At 42.6% G+C, this 20617-nt stretch overlaps 1 protein-coding gene across 6 annotated transcripts in view; it reads right to left on the minus strand.

The window, feature by feature from the left end:
• Positions 1–20617, minus strand: part of ltbp1 (latent transforming growth factor beta binding protein 1) — an 83812-nt gene that overhangs the window by 14989 nt on the left and 48206 nt on the right. For 2 of the 6 annotated variants that reach the window (XM_068567485.1, XM_068567491.1), the window contains 7 exons: positions 15116–15283; positions 11119–11292; positions 9453–9475; positions 8874–8976; positions 6034–6120; positions 4473–4598; positions 4187–4312 (listed from right to left, as the gene is read on the minus strand). In XM_068567485.1, coding sequence (XP_068423586.1) covers positions 4187–4312; positions 4473–4598; positions 6034–6120; positions 8874–8976; positions 9453–9475; positions 11119–11292; positions 15116–15283 — 807 coding nt within the window. The remainder of the gene's footprint in view (positions 1–4186; positions 4313–4472; positions 4599–6033; positions 6121–8873; positions 8977–9452; positions 9476–11118; positions 11293–15115; positions 15284–20617) is intronic. The other 4 variants (XM_068567486.1, XM_068567490.1, XM_068567489.1 and 1 more) reach the window with 4 other exon arrangements.

Here is a 20617-nt window from a genome sequence, read left to right on the forward strand (position 1 = left end):
AACGTGGACCCACAGCGTCACAGCAGCGTTCACACACACGCTGACCAATGGATCTCCATCACTTTTAACCAAATGTCCAAGACTTTAAACCAAATGTCCATGACTTTAAAACAAATTTTCGAGACTTTCAACCAAATTTTCATGACTTTAAACCAAATTTCAATAACTTTTTACCAAATTTCATGACTTTAAACCAAATTTCCATGATTTAAACCAAATTTCCATGACTTTTATTCAAATTTTCATGACTTTAAACCAAATTTTCATGACGTTTTACCAAATTTCATGACTTTAAACCAAATTTGCATGACTTTTATTCAGATTTTCATGACTTTAAACCAAATTTCCATGACCTTTTACCAAATATACATGATTTTAAACCAAATTTCCATGACTTTTTACCAAATTTACATGATTTTAAACCAAATTTCCGTGACTTTAAACCAAATGTTCATGATCAAACATTGTGTGAAATGTGTGTGTGAACAGTAAAAAGTGATAAAATGTAGTATTTAAACTAACAATGAGGATTCAAAGCAGACAGTAAACCTTAAATGACTCAAATGAATGAGAGACAATAGTTTGATTAAAAGAATAAACATTTATATAGATGCCTGTATGTATGCTGCTGATATTTTGAGCCTCTTTCTTTTAAAAGCAGATTCATTATTTAAACTAAATGAACGTCATGAACACATGAATATAACACATTCACTAGACTTTGGGGACTTTTTCAGGCCTGGAAATAACCATTTTTAAACTCCAGGACTCTTCCAGGTTTTCCATGAGCGTAAGTACGACAGTATAGAGTGGTCTTTAATAATTTAAACTTTGTTTATGTGACACCAAAATATTCTATAGAGCTAATTTGTGGATCCAGATCCATCAGCTCGAGTGGCTCCAAGGTCACTGAACAGGTTGATGAAACCAGGAAGTTCACAGCGTGACGTGCATGAACCAATAGAAACACAACATTGTGTTCGTACGCCTCAACAAGTCGTGTTGCGTTCACATCCATGTCTGTGCAAAACGTCCCCATTTTATACTTTCAGACGTTTACGCAAAATTCTCTTCATGATTCTGGAGTTACGGCGTAAAAAAGCGCGTTCTGAAACGTCACGGTGACCTTTGACCACCAAATTTCAATCGTCTCAAGCTGGACAGCGACGGGACGCGTGGGCCAAATTTGGAGGAATTTGCTGGCGGCGTTCCTGAGATACGTCGACGACAAGAACGGACCGGACGGACAGACGGAGGCAATAAAACGTCCCTGCGCTCACAGAAAGCAAAAGTTTTATGAATGGTAAAGCCATAATGTAATTCATGCAACATTGCCCAGACCTAATGCATGTTTATGAGGTAACAACTTACTTTAATGGCACTTGATGTTTGCAGTCATTACGCAGTTTATATTTATAGACTCGTTCTGACCGCCTCACTTTCTGACCAGCAGCTGAGTTATTGTGGCTGCGAGCGGCTCGGCCTGAAGAGCACAGCACCAGTCATCACCGTGACACAGCTTCTCACAACGTGGCTCTGTTTCTGTAGCTCTGGGTGTCAGTTCTACCTGCCATGAGAGATTTACTCTCCATGTTCATTCATTTGGGTCTTTTTTAGGAGATCTTTAAGCCACGGCAACATCCTCCTACCAAGACCCCATGACGCCATCTTCTGGGGTGTCACATGGTGCAATGCCACCATAACTGACATGACTGGAGGACAGAACTACACCAATGAAGGCCAAATAGTACAACAATAATTTTGTAGATTGATTTTTCTTTCAATTTGAGAATCAATGAATGAATTATGATTCAAGAATGGACTGAAAACATCTTCATTAAGAAACCTCTGTTACGTGAGAATGAGCAGGAGGCTGGTGCCGCTCTGCTGGTTGGATCAAGGTTCATTTCATGTTGTCTTCATATCAGCGAACTTTATGATGAATAAACTTAGACTTACTTCAAGCGTGTGAATGAGGAACGCAATAAAACGACGAGAATGTTCCAGAATGAACGTAACTCTCAAAAAACACCGGACAACAACAACAACTCTATTCACATAAGACATGATCTGGAACTACTCTGTACACACACACACACACACACACACACACACTGAGAGATGTGACATTTCCCTGAGCTTGGCAGTGCCGTGCAAACATCTGCGAGTGGGGTTATTACTTTCTATAAAGGACTGGTGCAGGCCTAATTATTTCCTCTCGGCCACCGCCGCCACCCCGCTGTGGCGGCCTCGCCTCGCCCGGCGTGAGCAGCCAAAGCCTCACAGCTGACTGCGTCACATGTGGGCATGGAGCGGCGTGGAGAGGTGGCACAACCTGAGATCTCCAGTCCACCGTGGGCCCGACCACTGGAGTGGATTATTGGTCTGGACCCTTGTGGGTTGTGTGTTAGTACATAAAAACATCCAAGTGCGGTTTTTTTTCGACTCCTTTTGACTTTTCAGACGGCTTCCGTGGTCGGGGGATGTTTCTTTGAGCGCGTCACACGTCTTAAGCAGACGTTTATGTAAATGTTAATACCTAGCATGCCCCAATCAGAGCAGGTTTAGGCTTGAAGGTTATAACTTTTCCATTTTTGAACTGAGTGACACCGTTTTTTGACTCAAATCTTTGGTAACAGGCCAAGGATTTGTTCTATTGTGATTCTTTATGTCATTATCTTTACAAAGAGGGTATTACAACTATGTAGCTTATTGTTTAGGCCTTGAACCATGGAGTTGGAAACACTCAGGGGTCGCTCGAAAAGCCATTTTTGGGAAATCTTCCTCAGACCATGCTGGATGTTCATAGGTATAGCTCATTTGTGATTTATATGACTACTTGAACAGCCCTTGGTGGGGCTCAAAAGGTGACCAGGCAGCAGGATGGAGGCTCCCTGAAGGAGGCATGAGCTCCCCAAAAAGTCTCATTGGAGTGATACAGGGGGAGCTCTTAAATATTGTCATTTTCGATGCCACTGTTGTTATATGTGTGTGTGTTTCAGTCCTATATCTGTCGGGTGTTGACACAGTATCAGAGGAGTGCAGCGGCTTCATGGACGAGCTCCATGCTTACTGGAGTAGTTGCACCAGCAGACTACCGGCAGCTTCTTCCTCCAGTGTACTTCATGGAGCAGCGAGGGACTCCAGCTCGCATTTCGCTTGTGCAACCTACGTTGTGGAGCGGCAATAAACACGTCTTGTATATTTTGGTTGTAGATCCACATCCTTATAAACCTCTCAGAGAAGTCATAATCGGATCCCGCATCCTCCGCAGCGCGGGGTTTTATTGCAGCTGCGGGGAAACAACCGTCGGGGCTGTTTGCCCTCGCGGCCCTAATTCAGTATTATTTTCAAGGGTGGGGAAAGCTGCGCTGAAATGACAGGAAACCACGTAATGACAGAGTGCCTCGAATTTATATCCCAGTAAGGGGGGACGGAGCGGGAGGAGGGAGGCGCAGACACTGGTAACAGTGTGGTCGCTGGTCTCGTCCAACATTTCACCGAATTACACCTCGGTATGCACTTGTTAGTGCGCGGAGCTTATGTTGGACCAGCTGCTTTGATCAAGTGCTGATCAGCGCCACAGACTGCACAACACGTAGTGTCTCGAGACCGGATACTGCATTTAGGTTTTATATGTCAGGGGCGTGTTCGTACTGAAGCATTTTAATGCCCTGAAGGGACTGAAGAAGCCCGTCTGTACATCCATCAAACACGACACCGAAGTCCCGATACGATATTATCGCGATACATTGAGTATCGCGATATAATGCGATTTAGTAGATTTTCTTCAACCGCAAATTGTCCCCAAAGGAAAACTTTGTCAACAAAAAATAAATTGATTTCATTATTCTAGGACCAAAACGTTTCGAATTGATTAGATAAAAGATTGATACTCCGCTTCCGTGTATCGATACAATATCGGCACGCAAAATATCGCGATACTGTGCTGTATTGACCCCTAATAGAAAGTGTCTCCACAACTACTTCCTGATTGACTTTGTGAACTGGAGGATCACACTTTTATACAAAAAAACCTTTTTAAATGCAACAGACGGAGGAGAAACACCTCACCAAGTGCTCATGACACCAGTTCCTGTTGTGCCCGTTGGGTCCGTGCTACACACAGCACGGTGTGTGTGTGTGTATTTGTGTAGGAGTAGAAATGTGTGTGTTGTCTACGTACCAAAGCAACTGGTTCCATCCTCGCTGACGAGGAATCCCCGTGGACACACACACAGGAAGCTGCCCTCCGTGTTCTCGCAGCGACCGCCGAGGCACAAAGACGAGCTTTCCAAACACTCGTCTGCATCTGGACACACAAAAACCACAACGTCAGCATACCATTAACCTGTATTTTGGGTTTATAAAAGGTCCTCTTAACTTTAAACAGAAATGAATACACAGATATCCCCCTTTTCATCCTGTACGTCTAAATGCAAGTGCTTTGAACACTGCGCCGGATTCCTCACCTACACAGGTGGTTTGGGCGTGGTCCAGGCGGTATCCCTTGTCACAGTGGCAGGTGTAACCCTCAGCTGTGTTGTAACAAATCCCCTGGCCGCAGATATAAGGGCTGATCTGGCACTCGTCCACCTCTGGGCCCGAAGAGAGAGCAGAGGATCAACACAGCAGCAGTTTCACAACCGGTAACGAGGCCCACAGGCGACGATGGAGAGCCAGGAAGAGGCTCAGCAGACCGGCAGTCAGGCGCTGGAACCACCACGTGTTCTACAAAGCGGCCTCAGAGAAGCGACTGAATGCAGTTACCTGAGATGACTCAGCTCAGGGAGGTGCAGTTACCTGAGATGACGTCATCTCAGGTAACTGCACCTACCTGAGCTGAGTCATCTCAGGTAACTGCACCTACCTGAGCTGACGTCAGGTGATGAAGGACTCACACTGTGGAAGCTTCTATCTGGATGTTTCAGCTGCTCGTGAAGCTGAAACATCAACTGTCATGTTGACAACTCAACATGACAGAGAGTCTGTGTGTGTCTGTGAGAGAGTGTGTGTGTGTGTGTGAGTGTGTGTGAGTGTCTGTGAGTGTGTGTGTGTGTGTCTGTGAGTTTGTGTGTCTGTGAGTCTTTGTGAGTGTGTGTGTGAGTTTGTGTGTCTGTGAGTCTCTGTGAGTTTGTGTGTCTGTGAGTCTTTGTGAGTTTGTGTCTGTGAGTGTGTCTGTGAGTGTGTGTGTGTTTGTCTGCAAGTGTGTCTGTGAGTGTGTGTCCCTCTGTGAGTGTGTGTTTGTGAGTGTGTGTGTCTGTGAGTGTGTGTCTGTGAGCGTCTGTGAGTATCTGTGAGTGTGTGTGTGAGTGTCTGTGAGTGTGTATGTGTGTGAGTGTCTGTGTGTGTCTGTGAGTGTGTGTGTGTCTGTGAGTTTGTGTGTCTGTGAGTCTTTGTGAGTGTGTGTGTGTGAGTTTGTGTCTGTGAGTGTGTCTGTGAGTGTGTTTGTTTGTCTGCAAGTGTGTCTGTGAGTGTGTGTCCCTCTGTGAGTGTGTGTCTGTGAGCGTCTGTGAGTATGTGTGAGTGTGTGTGTGTCTGTGAGAGGGTGTGCGTCTGGGAGTGTGTGTCTGGGAGTGTGTGTGTCTGTGAGTGTAGAGAACAAGTTTTATTTCTTTATTTTTCATAAATTCTTCATTGTTAAAATTGTTTGCCCCGTCACTTCTGTTTGTGTAATAAAAGGTTGCAAATTAAAGTTTTTACTTTTTTTTTAAAATTTCATCCAAATCATCGATTGATGGAAAAAATAATCAATCGATTAGGAAAACAATAGGATTAAAGTTGGTGAACGTCGACGCATTGACAAATTTGTTGACGAGAGGAAACAGAGCGCAACATGACGTTAGCTTGTTTGGTTAGCATGCTAATCAGCATGCCAATAGCATGCTAATCAGCATGCTAACCAATGGCCGTGTAACCTCGAGGGTAGATAGCAGGAAGATAGATAGAAGACAGGCAGAAGGTTGAAGGAAGAGAAGAACGCCCCTCAGCCGATGAGCAGCAACATGGAGAGCAGAGAGCGGGATGTCTCACCGGCCGACTGCGTGGGAGCGATGTCCTGGCCGGCGTTAGACGGGAGGATCTCCACCGGTGCAGGAGGAGAGCTCCTCTCAACGACTTCTAGTGAATGGAGGAAAACACACATTTCATTTTTGCTTTTGAGAATCATATGTTTTGAATGCATGGACCAAGGTGCAGCCTCAACGTTTGAGTCTCTTCTGTCCAGTCACAACATGTTGTCACTAGTGCTCACACATCTATGGTGTCCACACACATATGCAGGTACCATTCAATCTTTCAGTCAGCAGATGAAAATGGATGAAAATGCACCGATATCGGCAAATTTGTCTCTAGATCTCTTTTTCCCTGTGTTTGAGTCGTCGGAGGAACCCCAAATTAATTCCAATAATTGTGTTTATTGTATGTATTTGTTCAACAAAGTCTTGGGAAAAAAATGTATATCTGGAAAAAAATCACTTTTAAAAGATATTTTGATCATAACTATGAACATCCAGCATGATATGAGCCAGATTCCCCAAAAATGCCTCATGGAGCGTTAATAAGACACCTTTTTAGAAAGATTAGGACCTAAAGAATCATAATCTGCAACAAAAACCACAATAAAACAACGACTTGGTCTGTTAGGAAGGAGTTTCAGTCATAAAACTGTGTCGTTCAGTTAACAAATAGAAACATGACGTATTTTAAGCCAAAAGATTGTCTGAATGGGGCATGCTGGGACTTAAAATGGGAGCGGGAGGATTTTCGCGCACGGTTTCCAAAAGGTTAGAGTACTATTGCAGAAAAAAAACTGACATTGTGATTTTATTTTTTTCCTGTGATATATACTGTGTTATAATATTCTTTTGGTCTCAAGCGGCAACATTTAAAATGTTGATATTTCTTGTATGTTTTACACATTGCAAAACAGCCTGGGGGCGTACAAGATGTGTACAGGATATTGAAAACATATCATCATGTTCCTTTGAAATATGAAGCCAAAAAAAATTTTTTTTTAGAGACGTTAAACATTGGTAACTTTAAGGACTTCTAGACCTCACTACTGTCTCTTTAAGTACTTAATAACCTCTCTACTGTCTCTTTAAGGACTTAATAACCTCACTACTGTCTCTTTAAGGACTTAATAACCTCACTACTGTCTCTTTAAGGACTTCTAGACCTCTCTACTGTCTCTTTAAGGACTTAATAACCTCTCTACTGTCTCTTTAAGGACTTAATAACCTCACTACTGTCTCTTTAAGGACTTAATAACCTCACTACTGTCTCTTTAAGGACTTCTAGACCTCTCTACTGTCTCTTTAAGGACTTAATAACCTCTCTACTGTCTCTTTAAGGACTTAATAACTTCTCTACTGTCTCTTTAAGTACTTAATAACCTCTCTACTGTCTCTTTAAGGACTTAATAACTTCTCTACTGTCTCTTTAAGGACTTCTAAACCTCTCTACTGTCTCTTTAAGGACTTCATAACCTCTCTACTGTCTCTTTAAGGACTTCATAACTTCTCTACTGTCTCTTTAAGGACTTAATAACTTCTCTACTGTCTCTTTAAGGACTTCTAAACCTCTCTACTGTCTCTTTAAGGACTTCATAACCTCTCTACTGTCTCTTTAAGGACTTAATAACTTCTCTACTGTCTCTTTAAGGACTTCTAAACCTCTCTACTGTCTCTTTAAGGACTTCATAACCTCACTACTGTCTCTTTAAGGACTTAATAACCTCTCTACTGTCTCTTTAAGGACTTAATAACCTCTCTACTGTCTCTTTAAGGACTTCTAAACCTCTCTACTGTCTCTTTAAGGACTTAATAACCTCTCTACTGTCTCTTTAAGGACTTTGAAACCTCTCTGCTGTCTCTTTAAGGACTTAATAACCTCTCTAATGTCTCTTTAAGGACTTCATAACCTCTCTACTGTCTCTTTAAGGACTTAATAACCTCTCTATTGTCTCTTTAAGGACTTCATAACCTCACTACTGTCTCTTTAAGGACTTAATAACCTCTCTACTGTCTCTTTAAGGACTTCAGAACCTCACTACTGTCTCTTTAAGGACTTAATAACCTCTCTACTGTCTCTTTAAGGACTTTTAAACCTCTCTGCTGTCTCTTTCAGGACTTCTAAACCTCTCTATTGTCTCTTTAAGGACTTCTAGACCTCTCTATTGTCTCTTTAAGGACTTCTAGACCTCTCTACTGTCTCTTTAAGGACTTCATAAAGCGGCAGAGCCGTGGTGCTGGACTAACAGAGTGGATTTTTAATACCAGTTGATCTTTATTTAAATCCCACAGCAAACTGTTGGACCAGCTTCGGGATGGATGGCTGACTTCTGTATGTACTGTATATGCATTATTTAACAATCTATGATTATATAAAGATCAGTCTGGCTTCATCTAATACTAGGGACTTTGCAAACTCATCACAAAACCTCCAGAAAATTGGCGGCTCCATCAATAAAGAAGCTGCATTGTTCTGAAAACATGACCAATAGATAAATGAATGAATACATGCATGTATTAATAACACGTTCTTCTAATTCCAGTGTAAAAACAAATCACAGTACAGCTGGCCTTTTAGGACATCGGACTAAACTTGTCAGCAGTTGAATCCTTTGTACTTTCTAAGCTGCATTTGTCATTCTTAGCTGTACTTCCTCACACTATAGCATGCATTTTCACATATTTTTGGATGAAATTATAGGATTTCGCAGTCCAATATTACAGCAGAACTGGAACTGAAGTAACTATCGTCGAACTTGAGGACAGTCGAGTTCGACAAAGTGCTCTGAGCTTGACAAGCTGTGTCTGCGATGTCCTAAACTGCCAGCCACAGAGTTTAGAGGGTAGTGAAGCAGACACCTGGGTAGGCTGCATTGATCCTGACAGTGGATACACCTGGAGATAGCTGGGGCTGGATAGGTTCAACTACTGGCCTATTACTAACCACCGGATCTACCAGCTCCTTCAACGACAAGACACAGACAATAATACCAGATGGACAAGGTCAACAGAGTACCGTATGCATTACTTTCAGTTCATTATTTCGTCTCTGCACACTGCATCTATCATGCAATACAAGCGTTGTGCTATTAAGCAGATGGGCATTCAGATTGCATGGCAATTGACTGCAGTTTAAACACAGGCCAAAAATAAATAAACGAACAGCTCAGCAAGCAAGCCAGAGAGCTAGCAATGTCTGCCACTTCTGCATCAACTTCTGTATGGATATTTGCGTTGACAGTGTCGAGGACTTCTATCTATTTCTGGTACTTACGATGACATAAACACAAGATGTTCACATTGCTCAGTGCTGACCAGCTCAAAGTCATGCAGCAACGTTGCTGACTGACATGCAAAGGTGATTCTGCAACGCCTCAGGAGTGTCCGTGTGCATGCAAACTGCTGCGACAGATTGGCTCTTTAAAGCGCCCAACCTACCTGATCTGGTGCAGTTGTTGCTACTGACCACAGAAAAACACAAACAAAGACGTTGCAATGTAAGTTTTAGGTTTTCGGTTGTTCAATGTCCCTCAAGTAAAGGGTGGGCTTCAAAAAATAAAAGTACAGTGTGAGGATGTGGAAATTTATGTCATGCCAATGTTGAATTTGAAGTTCAAAAATGGTTTTGCCAATGAATATAGAAACACAACATTTACTCCATTTAACGTAACTTCCTGAACATCCAGCACATGTTGTGCAGTGCCAATATGTGTATGTACCAGTCACCAAATTCTTATCTGGTGGTTTCCAAAAAGTAATTGGTAGAGTTTTTGGGTGATAGATTTCTATCAGATTGTTTTAAATGGATGTGTGGTACCTGTTTATACTTATTTTGTTACTTTTAAATCATTCATTACAGAAAAGCAGAAATATGCCTTTCAATTACCCCCTTCAGCATTGTTAAAAAGCAATTATTCACACGTGTGTGCGTGTGTGAGTGCGTGTGTTCATAGGTATGCTGACTTCTCACTACACTTAACCGGACCCAGGCTGGTAGGGGCTGCATGCGAGATGCAGTGGGTGAATAAATATGGGAAGCAAGACACAAGAACCTGAACTTGGGTCATGAATTTACAGCTATCTGCTCTGAGTGACAGTGCATGAGCTGTCACTCAAACACGGAAATTGATGGTCGAACCTCAGATTCAAGAGGAGCAATGCGGAGTCCGTCCTGGCGGACCTCTGGACCAGCTCTATACCCTTGCTGATCTGTTTGAGGGTTCATGGCAGTTTTCCCATCTCGTCTACATGTGTTTTGTGGACTTGAAGAGGGCCTACAACCATGTCGCTTGGGGGATTAGAGGATAATGCAGAAATATGGGGTACGTGGGTCGTTGCTGCGAGCAATACGCTCCTGGTATGGCCAAAGAGAGAGCTATGTCCGGTTACTCGCCACAAAGTCGAGCATGTTTCCAGTGCATTTTGGCCTCTGACAGGGTCGCTTGTCACCACCCCTTTGCGATTTTTATGGACAGGATTTCAAGACGCAGCTCGGAGAGGAAAGTGTCCGTTTTGGGGACCTCGAATGTCCGATCCCTGCTTTTTATAGAGAGTACCGCCAAGCCTTAGGCCATGGATCTCTGCCGGGAAATGATGACTTGCACCTCATGGGTTGGGAGTGAGTCACCGCCACAAGCGAGGGAGTTTAAGTAGCTCGGAGTCGTGTTCACAAGTGAGGGTAAAATGATGGACGGGCTGTATATCTTGTGTTGACGAATGTGAAAACGAGGGAGGAGGTTTTGAACCACAGACCCATTTCATTGACAGGAAAAACTAGACGTGGTGGGGTCAACTGGTCTGCATACTGGGCACAGAGTCCATCCTGGGCAATGCTTTGGCCATAGAGTGATCTTGGTGTACAATGGACAGGAAATGATCAGGGTTACCCAAGACTGCTTGTCTCACTCTGTTGACAATGCAACTACGTGTGTCAGAAATGGAGGCACTTCATGATTTTCATCATCTTGAAGCTGCACCAAAGTTATTATTTGTGATTTGATTGCATTAATCCGTATTACAAACATCCAACAACAAGCACACAAGCAGTCAACGTTAACTAAATCCACTGAAAATGCACTGGCAATGTTACATTGTAGGAACTCACCTGGTATAATGTCTTCTGGGTTCCCAAAGGCCTCCACTGGTCTCTCTGGTGTTGGCAGTGGTTGGGGGGTTGGTGGGTAATTGGGCTCCTGGTAAGTTATGACTGGCTTATTGACTGGTGGGTTTGGTAGAACAGTGTAGCCCATTCCACCCGGACAGATGTCTTTGAACTTAGCTAAATAAAAAAATAAAAAATCAAGCGCTATGATACAAGTAAAAACATGAAGTGTAAAAAAAAAACATTCTTTTCAATAGCAAACAGTCAATATTGTTGATGTTAATGACTTTATGATCTCTGAGATTATAATATTCACGGCTGCAATGATTTAGACAATGCTGTTTTTAACTAGTCAATAATAATTTGAGTTCATTTCAAACTCTTAAAGAATAAAACGTCTAGCAAAACTTCTAGAAATGCTCTTTGAATCTTCTAACTCAGTGGCTAAAAGTGTGGTTGAAGGTAGATAAACAAAACATGACATTTTGCAGCTTATCTCATTAGCGAGAAGGATCCTACCAAACATTCCTGATGAACAGACGAAGATGAAGACACGGTCTTGTCTGCATGAGTGCACTCAACATTTTAAATAGATTACCCAACGTATTCAAAGTGGCAGACATTACTACATCTTTTCTACCTCTCTACTTTTACATCACTATAATTCAAGTAATTTGTTAGCATTATTTAAACAACTGTAATGTTTTTCTTCCATCTGATGATGAGATAACGACGTCTACAAAGTGAGAAAAATTATAATGCAGTGACTAAGTTCAATAACATAGTTAATTACCATGGAGAGGTTATGGAGAAAGAACTCACTGACATCACATTGCACATCCCATATGTAAGTATTTTATTTCTTAAAGTTTTTAATAGTCCAGTTTTTAGAAAAGGACAGAATCAGCATTTTTTGTTCCAAACCAAGCATTGTCCCTCAAACTGACAGCAGTTGATAAACCTAAAATAGCTGAAGACACTCAGTGTTAAGAGATGAGGCTGATCGAGTCTGCATTTCAGCTAGATGTTTATCTAAAAGGATTCCTGCAGAACATTGTCCATTACCACCTCCCATAGTCAACCTATATGCTGATGACACAGCTCTGTTTTTTCGACGTCCATCAAATATTTGAAGGAACAAGATCATTTTCAGTAAGCTACAACTTATTAAGATTCATAAGTCTGCAGTGAGTGCTTGATGGGTAACTATTCATCTTCGCCATCATTTCTAAACAGCATTGTCTTGGGACTTATCATCTGACATGTACAAAAGCTTTTATCGGTTAATATTAGTCAATATAACTTATCATCAAGGCTCTAGTCTCAAACGTATGATCTGCCTTATACAACTCATATTTACGATGTGTGCCTGTCTGCTTTAAATGGTCAATGGACGTGCAGCGCTTTTCAAGTTTTCCAACAACTCAAAGCGCTTTGATCATACAACATCATTCACCCGTTCACCCACTAATGGCAGGTTCTGCCACGCAAGGTGCCACCGACCCATCAGGACTAACATTCATACCCAGTAAATACACAGCAGGCACTTTCACAATTTTTCCACGTTTTGTCTCTCTCTCATGCGCTTTCTGTAAAATATAGACATATATTTATATATGTCTATATTTCATAGGCAGTGAAGTACTTTTACGGTGTTGCAGTTGTAGTTTTGTCTCCATTGCAGAGCATTGTTTTAACCCTGTGGTGTGTGTCAAAAATGTGAGGCAGTTTGAGCAATGAAAAGGGAACATTAGCCAACACGTAACTAATGCTTACTGTTTGCAAGTGATGAAGTAGCATACAAGCAGCGTGTGCAATACAGCGAGAAACAGATAAACAGACACTGGCAGCAAAAAGAGGTCAGGTTGAATCCAGGGCAAGGTGTTAACAATAAGGTACACACATTTTGCAGTAGTATACCGCTACCGTGAGGTCAACAAGGTCATCGAGGTCACTGCAATTTCAGGCGTGGTTGGCTCAAACAAGGCATGGACGTTAAATCTGCCTGTGCAAGATATTGAAATCAACTTTTAAATTGACTCGGGGGCAGATACGAGTGTTATTTCAGAAAATACTTTGAACGTACTGAAGAAATAAGCTACGATTAAAATCTGGCGTGACCAAATGATGCAGCCCAGAGGATAGAGTGCACTGTAAAGATTACTTTACAGGTACTACTGTGTGGAGAAAAAAGCAAAAGTTCAGGTTTAAAGTCAATGTAAACAGCAACGTGTTGAGTCGTAATGTGGCCATCGCCATGGGCTTTGTCAAGCCAATAGAAGAGATCAAAAGCACAAAGAAGTTGAGGGCTGCCAGCCAATCAGATAGAAGCAGGCTGAAGATAGAGCCAATCAAAATATGACTCCATTACGACGCTGTACCCAACAGTTTGACGACTGCAAGGCGTGTCCCATGCTCCCTAAAGTAAAAAAAGTGGCGTGCAGTGATAGCGACAGTCAAAGAGCCGATAGTTGGGGTGCCCAAAAAGAACAAAGACCAGCCAAGGATATGCGTTGATGTAAAACAATGCAAAAGTGTTTCTCCTTTTAGACGCAGTGAGTGGTTTCTGGCAGATACAACTAAGCAGAGAGCGGAAAACTGAATGAATCCCTTTGGATGGTATTTCTTTAAAAGACACGAGTGCCCCAGTAATCATTCAACGTGAAATGACTTGAAAGATCACAAAGGCCTGGTGATTCACATGGACGGCATCCTTCTTTATTCAGACTCTGAAGAGGTCCGTGAGGTGAGGCTCCAAAAGACTCCGGACACGAATATCTCCTGCATCATTGACGACTCAACTACTCGATGATGTGGTTCAATTGGCTTCTTTAAAGCTTCATTGGGAATTTGGGGCAGTTTGAAACTGAGTGTGAAGCTGTTGGGATGAGAGTGAGCAGACTGAGGCCATGAATCTCTGCCGAAACAAGGTGGATTGCTCCCTCCAGGTTGTGAGATATACAGGCGCATTGTTGGATTATTACTGGACTTGTTTGGTTAAGACGAAGCTGAGCACGAAGTCAACATTTCTACTTGCCAGTGAATTTATATTCCAACCTTCACTTATGGCCCTGAGCTTTGGGTATTGACGAAAGAATGAGTTTGCGTATACAAGCATCCGAAATGAGTTTGCGCCGTAGCGTGACTCCTCCACATAGATAGGGTGAGGAGTTCAGACCTCCAGGAGCTCAGAGTAGCGCTAGCTGCTGCTCCTTCATGAGCCAAACGAGGTTGTTTGCATATTTTTTGAGCAGGATGCCTCCCTTCGGAGGTCTTCCTGGTACATCCAACTGTTAGAAGACCCAAGGGTAGTCCCAGAACACACGGGAGGTATTATATATCTCATCGGGCCTGGAAAACGAACACCAGGAGGAGCTGGAAAACATTGCCAGGCAGAGAAACATCTGGGCTACCTTCCTTTGCCTGCTGCCACCGCAGCCACAGCAGAAAGAAAGATGGGATACATAATGCTGGGAATAGACTGGTTTCTGTTTTGGAAGAAAGGCTTGTTCGATGGGCATTCAGATAACATTACATTTGTATCTGACTATATAATACAACAAGGAACATTAAACTAAAAGTACAGCTTTCTGCTGATATTCGGTCATAAACAAAGTATTGTACAAAAGACCATTTTGACTCTTTGATGGGGAGATGAAAAGTCTGAAGGTAAATTAATTGATTCCAATTCAATCATAAGTGGAGCATTACGAGCTGTAACATGAGATTGACTTTCTAATATCAGTCCAAATATTTCCCTCAATGCCATACATTTCGACTTTGTGTGAAGGGATCATAAAAGCCATTTGTATACATCATTTCGGATCCACTGGTAGTGACAATTAATCAACCGATCTTTTAGATTTTGAAATATTTCACTGGTGTAAATTTCGTTAAGAAACGTCAAGGCCCTTATTTATAATGACGCAGAGTTCAATCAGTTAAGTTTTGGTTGAGTTAGTTCTCATTAAGACAGGGTACCTGTCTGGCTTGACCTTACCTGTTCCTGGAGAGGGGCATTTGTCACAACGAGGGCCCCAGGCTTTACCCACACTGCAGCAGCAGAGCTGTTTGCTCAGCTGGGTAGATACCGGGTGCAAACATTGCCTCCCTGAGCTGACCAAACGGAAGCAAGCCCCCTTCTCCTCTTGGATGGCAGGGGTGTTGGCTAAAGCGGAGTGTGGAAGGGGGGAGTAGTGCACCAGAGTGTAGGAGACACACACATGAGGGAAAGAGAGAACAGAGAGTGGAGAAATAAAGAGGTCCCCTTCACCAAAGCAACCTTCCCGCCTCACCTGAACAGAGCTTTACCACAAACAGACGTTTATCTACAGCAACAACCAGTGCATAGAGAAAAATACAGGTTAAAATACAGAGGTCGCACAGCCGTATTTTGTGAAGGCACAAACAACTAAATACAAACAATTTAAGCCAAACACAAAACACAGAAACACGTTTAAAGCACAGACGTATTGTGGGAAAAGACCCCCCCCCCCATGCTAATGTTCATGCACAATCAAAGTCAAGCGCTGCTTATGATTGAAGGCATGCAGAAGAGTTTGGCTCACTTTGTGTGTTTCAAGTTGTATGATGTGAGATGATGTGTGATTCTCTACCGGGTGTCTCTGCAATAACCACTGCTGTAAAGCTTGATGGAATAAATACAAATCAATTGTTTAGCTCAACTGCTTGCGCCTCAGCTGGGAGGCAAGACACAGGAACTTCTTGGGTATTGAGGAATATTGTGTTGAAGACTATCATTCAAATGGATTTTTCAAAAAGTGTGAATCATCGCAACCTTGAGAGCTCCTCTCGAATAAAGAGTCATGAAACAAGACTAATGGCTCCAGCAGAACGCAAGATTAGCTGTGGACCGACAGACACACATTAGCATACGTACAAGGGGGCGACTGTGTCTGTGGCTCAGGGGTTAGCATGCCCGTCTGTCTGTGCTAGTCCTTTGTCGATGTGTCCTTGAGCAAGACACTTAACCACGTTGCTGTGTCTACGTTGTATAGAGCAAGGATGTAAGTCACTTTAGATAAAAGCGTCAGCTAAATGAAACGTAATTAAGTAATAAGGGACGAGAGGCAGTACTGTATCGTCAATAATGTACTGTTCAAGCATACATATTCTGCACTATCTGTGGTTCAAACTGCACCATCTTTTCATTAAATACATTTGAGAAGTTGAAAATGTTCCTTCGATTTGGGTCACGGCTTCTGTAGCTCATGGGGATGAGTGTGTAAGATAACCTATATTTTATGTAAGCAATACAGGACGAGAGGCAGTACTGTATCGTCAATAACAACACTCTTGAACAGTACATTATTGACGATACAGTACTGCCCCTCGTCCCTTATTGCTTAATTGTAACACGACCAAACCATCTTCTCTCAGCATTAAGTCTGACGGAGATAAAATCTGTTGTGACAGTCGACTGAAGCTTTAATTCAGCTTATATTGTAAACGGCGTACCAATACTAAGGAGTCTCAGGTAGGTTCATTATTTGAGAAGTTGAACACTCAACAACATATCGTGGTTATGTGAGGTATTCAGGCTGGTTGACCTAGCTTAGCATAAAGACTGAAGGCCGGAGCAGACAGCTGGCTTTGCCTTATCCAAAGATATATCCTAAGCAGCAGACAACCAGTCATTTTAGTGTCATAAAGTGCCAGATTGTGTCAACTGTTGCCCAAGCAGAAGTTTGGCTGCTCTCTGCGCAGGTCAACACATAATCCTGCTGTTTTATTTAGAGCTAATCTCTGTCTGTGTGTCTGCGCTGTGTGCATACAGTACGTCTGCTTTTAGACACACCTGAGAAAAGTGCGTCGTTTAAAAACCACAACCACAAACTGCAGTGACACTGAGCTATTTCTAATAAACTTAGTGGATGGATTTATAAATTTGATCGTGAGGGGATGGGATCAAGGGAATTGAAAACTCTTGGAGAACAGCAAGGAGAGAGGAGAGTTAAGTCATTTATCAGAGCTCAGACAACATTTATACCATTTGATTAATTTGAGAGGCGTGATTCAATAGTTCCATGTAAGTTCAACCAAACACAATCTCATGGCTAGAAAAAAATAATAATGGAAGTGTTGGATGATGAGGAGCTTCGATGCCAAGAAGGTATTTTTTGTTTTTTTGTAACCCAACGTGAGATACTGGGGAAAATCATCTCGAGGCTCTGCGAGCTCTGTGAGTGACGTCCATGGCTCTGATGTCAGAAACAGACATGAGCTTAATTACCACTGGACACACTGAGCTGATCGATTTCAGCATTGATTAAAGTGGTGGACCAAACAACCATTAGATAAACTATTCGATAATTATTACTTGATTCAGGTCATACATCCGCCCTGTTTGTAAAGCATCTCCAGTTGTGGCAGCAACAATATTCAATAACATAATAATGCTGATTTTTCCTTCCTTCCTTTTTCAAAAAGGCAGAGTCCTAGAGAGATATACAAACATGTAAAGTTCCTAAGAGCTCATTGTGGATAAATGGAAGTCTGAAACCGCCAAGACTCTTTCCAGTAGTAGGCCATCTGGCTGAAGAAGGAGGCCCTTGGTCAGGCTGGTACCCAAGAAATCATTGGCCTCACTCTGCAGAGTTTGTCTGCAGCAACCTGCCAGGAGAAAAACTATCCCTGCAGCACTCTGCCAGTCTGGCTTTTATGGTAGAGGGAGTAGATGGAGCCAGCGCTGAGTAAAAAGCAGATGACAAGCCGACCTGGAGTTTGCCAAACTGCACTTAAAGGACTGTGAGAACATGAGGAAACGGTTTCTGTGGTTTAATGAGACCAAAAGTCAGCTCTTGTGTCACCATGGTGTGCACTACCTGCTATGGGTGTGCTTTTAATCACAAGGGAGCCACTGTCTGATCAGGATTTAGTTCCACTGGAAGCCAAAGAAAATGCAGTGTTCACATCTTAAACCACATACATCACACCTTTCCAGTGTCGGAATCAGGAGGGCTGCACCCGACATTTTTTTTTAACTTTCCCAAACGAAAACAAATCCGACAATCCCACGGAGGTCTTCAGACATTTACAAACACGTCATGTCATGTCCAGCATGGAGGAAGGATGTTCCCGTCCAGCTGAGCCATGATCCGCTGAGACCATTCAAGCTGAGCTGGTTTTTCCACTGGATAACAATGAGACGAGACACCAGAAAGTGGACCAAGCCAAGTTGGCCAAGTTGAAGACCAATGTTTCTTCTGAAAGACGTCCACTACACTGTGTTTTAGAGGACGCAGAAGGTCTTTTGTCCCAGCAGCAGTTTGATTTCTGAATGGACACCTTTAGTTGTGGTGTTTGGATTTAATTTTAGCATCTTTCTGTGTCGGTCATGAGTCTTGTTGTCTTGTTTCATATCGTCTGTTCTGGTGTTTGTTCTTTCTAATGTGTGTTTTGTCTGCTGTGCACTGTTGTCTGTTTGAGCCTATTGTTGTCTTGGGTGACAAATGAGTTCCCACTGGGGATTAACAAAGTTTTCTACCTACCTACCTATCTCTCTACCTACCTACCTACCTATCTATCTCTCTACCTACCTATCCATCTATCTACCAACCTACATATCTACCTATCTCTCTACCTACCTAACTACCTACCTACCTATCTACCTACCTACCTCCCTCCCTATCTATCTCTCTACCTACCTACCTAACTACCTACCTATCTACCTACCTACCTCCCTCCCTATCTATCTCTCTACCTACCTACCTACCTATCTCTCTACCAGCCTACCTACCTACCTACCTACCTACCTATCTATCTCTCTACCTCCCTATCTCTCTACCTACCTACCTAGTTATCTACCTACCTACCTACCAACCGACCTACCTACCTATCCATCTACCTACCTACCTATCTCTCTACCTACCTACCTACCTACCTACCTATCTCTCTACCTACCTACCTACCTATCTCTCTACCTACCTACCTACCTACCTACCTACCTACCTATCTCTCTATCTACCAACCTACCTACCTACCTATCTCTCTATCTACCAACCTACCTACCTACCTCTCTATCTACCTACCTATCTCTCTACCTACCTACCTACCTATCTCTCTATCTACCAACCTACCTACCTACCTATCCATCTACCTACCTACCTACCTACCTACCTCTCTATCTACCTACCTATCTCTCTACCTACCTACCTACCTTTCTATCTCTCTACCTACCTACCTAGTTATCTACCTACCTACCTACCAACCGACCTACCTACCTATCCATCTACCTACCTACCTATCTCTCTACCTACCTACCTACCTATCTCTCTATCTACCAACCTACCTACCTATCTCTCTACCTACCTACCTACCTACCTATCTCTCTACCTACCTACCTACCTACCTATCTCTCTACCTACCTACCTACCTATCTCTCTACCTACCTACCTACCTACCTACCTACCTACGTACCTAGCTATCTACCTACCTACCAACCTACCTACCTATCCATCTACCTACCTACCTCTCTACCTACCTAACTACTTATCTCTCTACCTACCTACCTACCTACCTATCTCTCTACCTACCTATCTATCTAGCAAAAAAGGTTTGCTGCTAGGTACTTGATAACATTAAACTACAGATAGGGCTAGTTGCAACACAGATAACGTGATAATATCCTTCATTTTTAACCTTTCAGCGCTCCGTTCTCTCAAATGTCGGCAGTGTGAAGACAGTGAACGTTGGGCAAACGGTTTGGATGGCTTTACTACGAATGAACGGAGAGTTGAAGCACGAATCATCACGGTTAGTAAAAGTCACAAGTAGTCCTGATCGCACTTATTTGGGCTGATTCATTCAGATTAAGATTGAGAATTAAGGATATATTAAGTCAATGTTAGAAATATCACAACAAATAGCATGCAAATTAGGTGCATTTCTTTCAGCTGGGTTGAGGCAATTCAAGCTGGGCACGATGTTCCAATGTCGGGAAGTAAATGTGCGTTTACAGACAGTCCTTTGCTGTTTGTTTACGCCCAGATGAATATGATAAACACACTATAGATTAGAACAATACAGCCGGGATAATAGCATCATTATATTGTTGAATTCATTCAATTAAAGCACATAACCTTGTTTTTTTCCCCACAACCTTGCCATTATGTGGCTACCGGTTGTTTTTCAGAAATGACTTTAAACTATAATTGGGGCTTAAAATGAAAAGTAAAGGACAATTAAATCATTAATCACAATGCATGGACACTCGCCTTTCATTAGCTATAAGATAAAAGAGGACACAGAACCCCCACACACACACACATTTAAGGAAAATTGACGACTAACACTACTAATTAACACGACAAGTCAAGATTGATCCCTTTGGCTACTTCTTCTCTGTTCCCCGATGATCTCCTTGATCTCTTCCTCTCTCCCCTCATCACACAAGAGCTGTTAAGGTATGCTGGGTTCGGCTTCATGATCTGCCTTGCAGTACATGCTTCAGGGGGAACTGATCATACAATGAACACCATGC

This window comes from Clinocottus analis, unplaced genomic scaffold, assembly GCF_023055335.1.
Source record: "Clinocottus analis isolate CAN_PGR_092001 unplaced genomic scaffold, fCliAna1.0.p SCAF_8, whole genome shotgun sequence".
Classification (NCBI taxonomy): Eukaryota; Metazoa; Chordata; class Actinopteri; order Perciformes; family Cottidae; genus Clinocottus; species Clinocottus analis.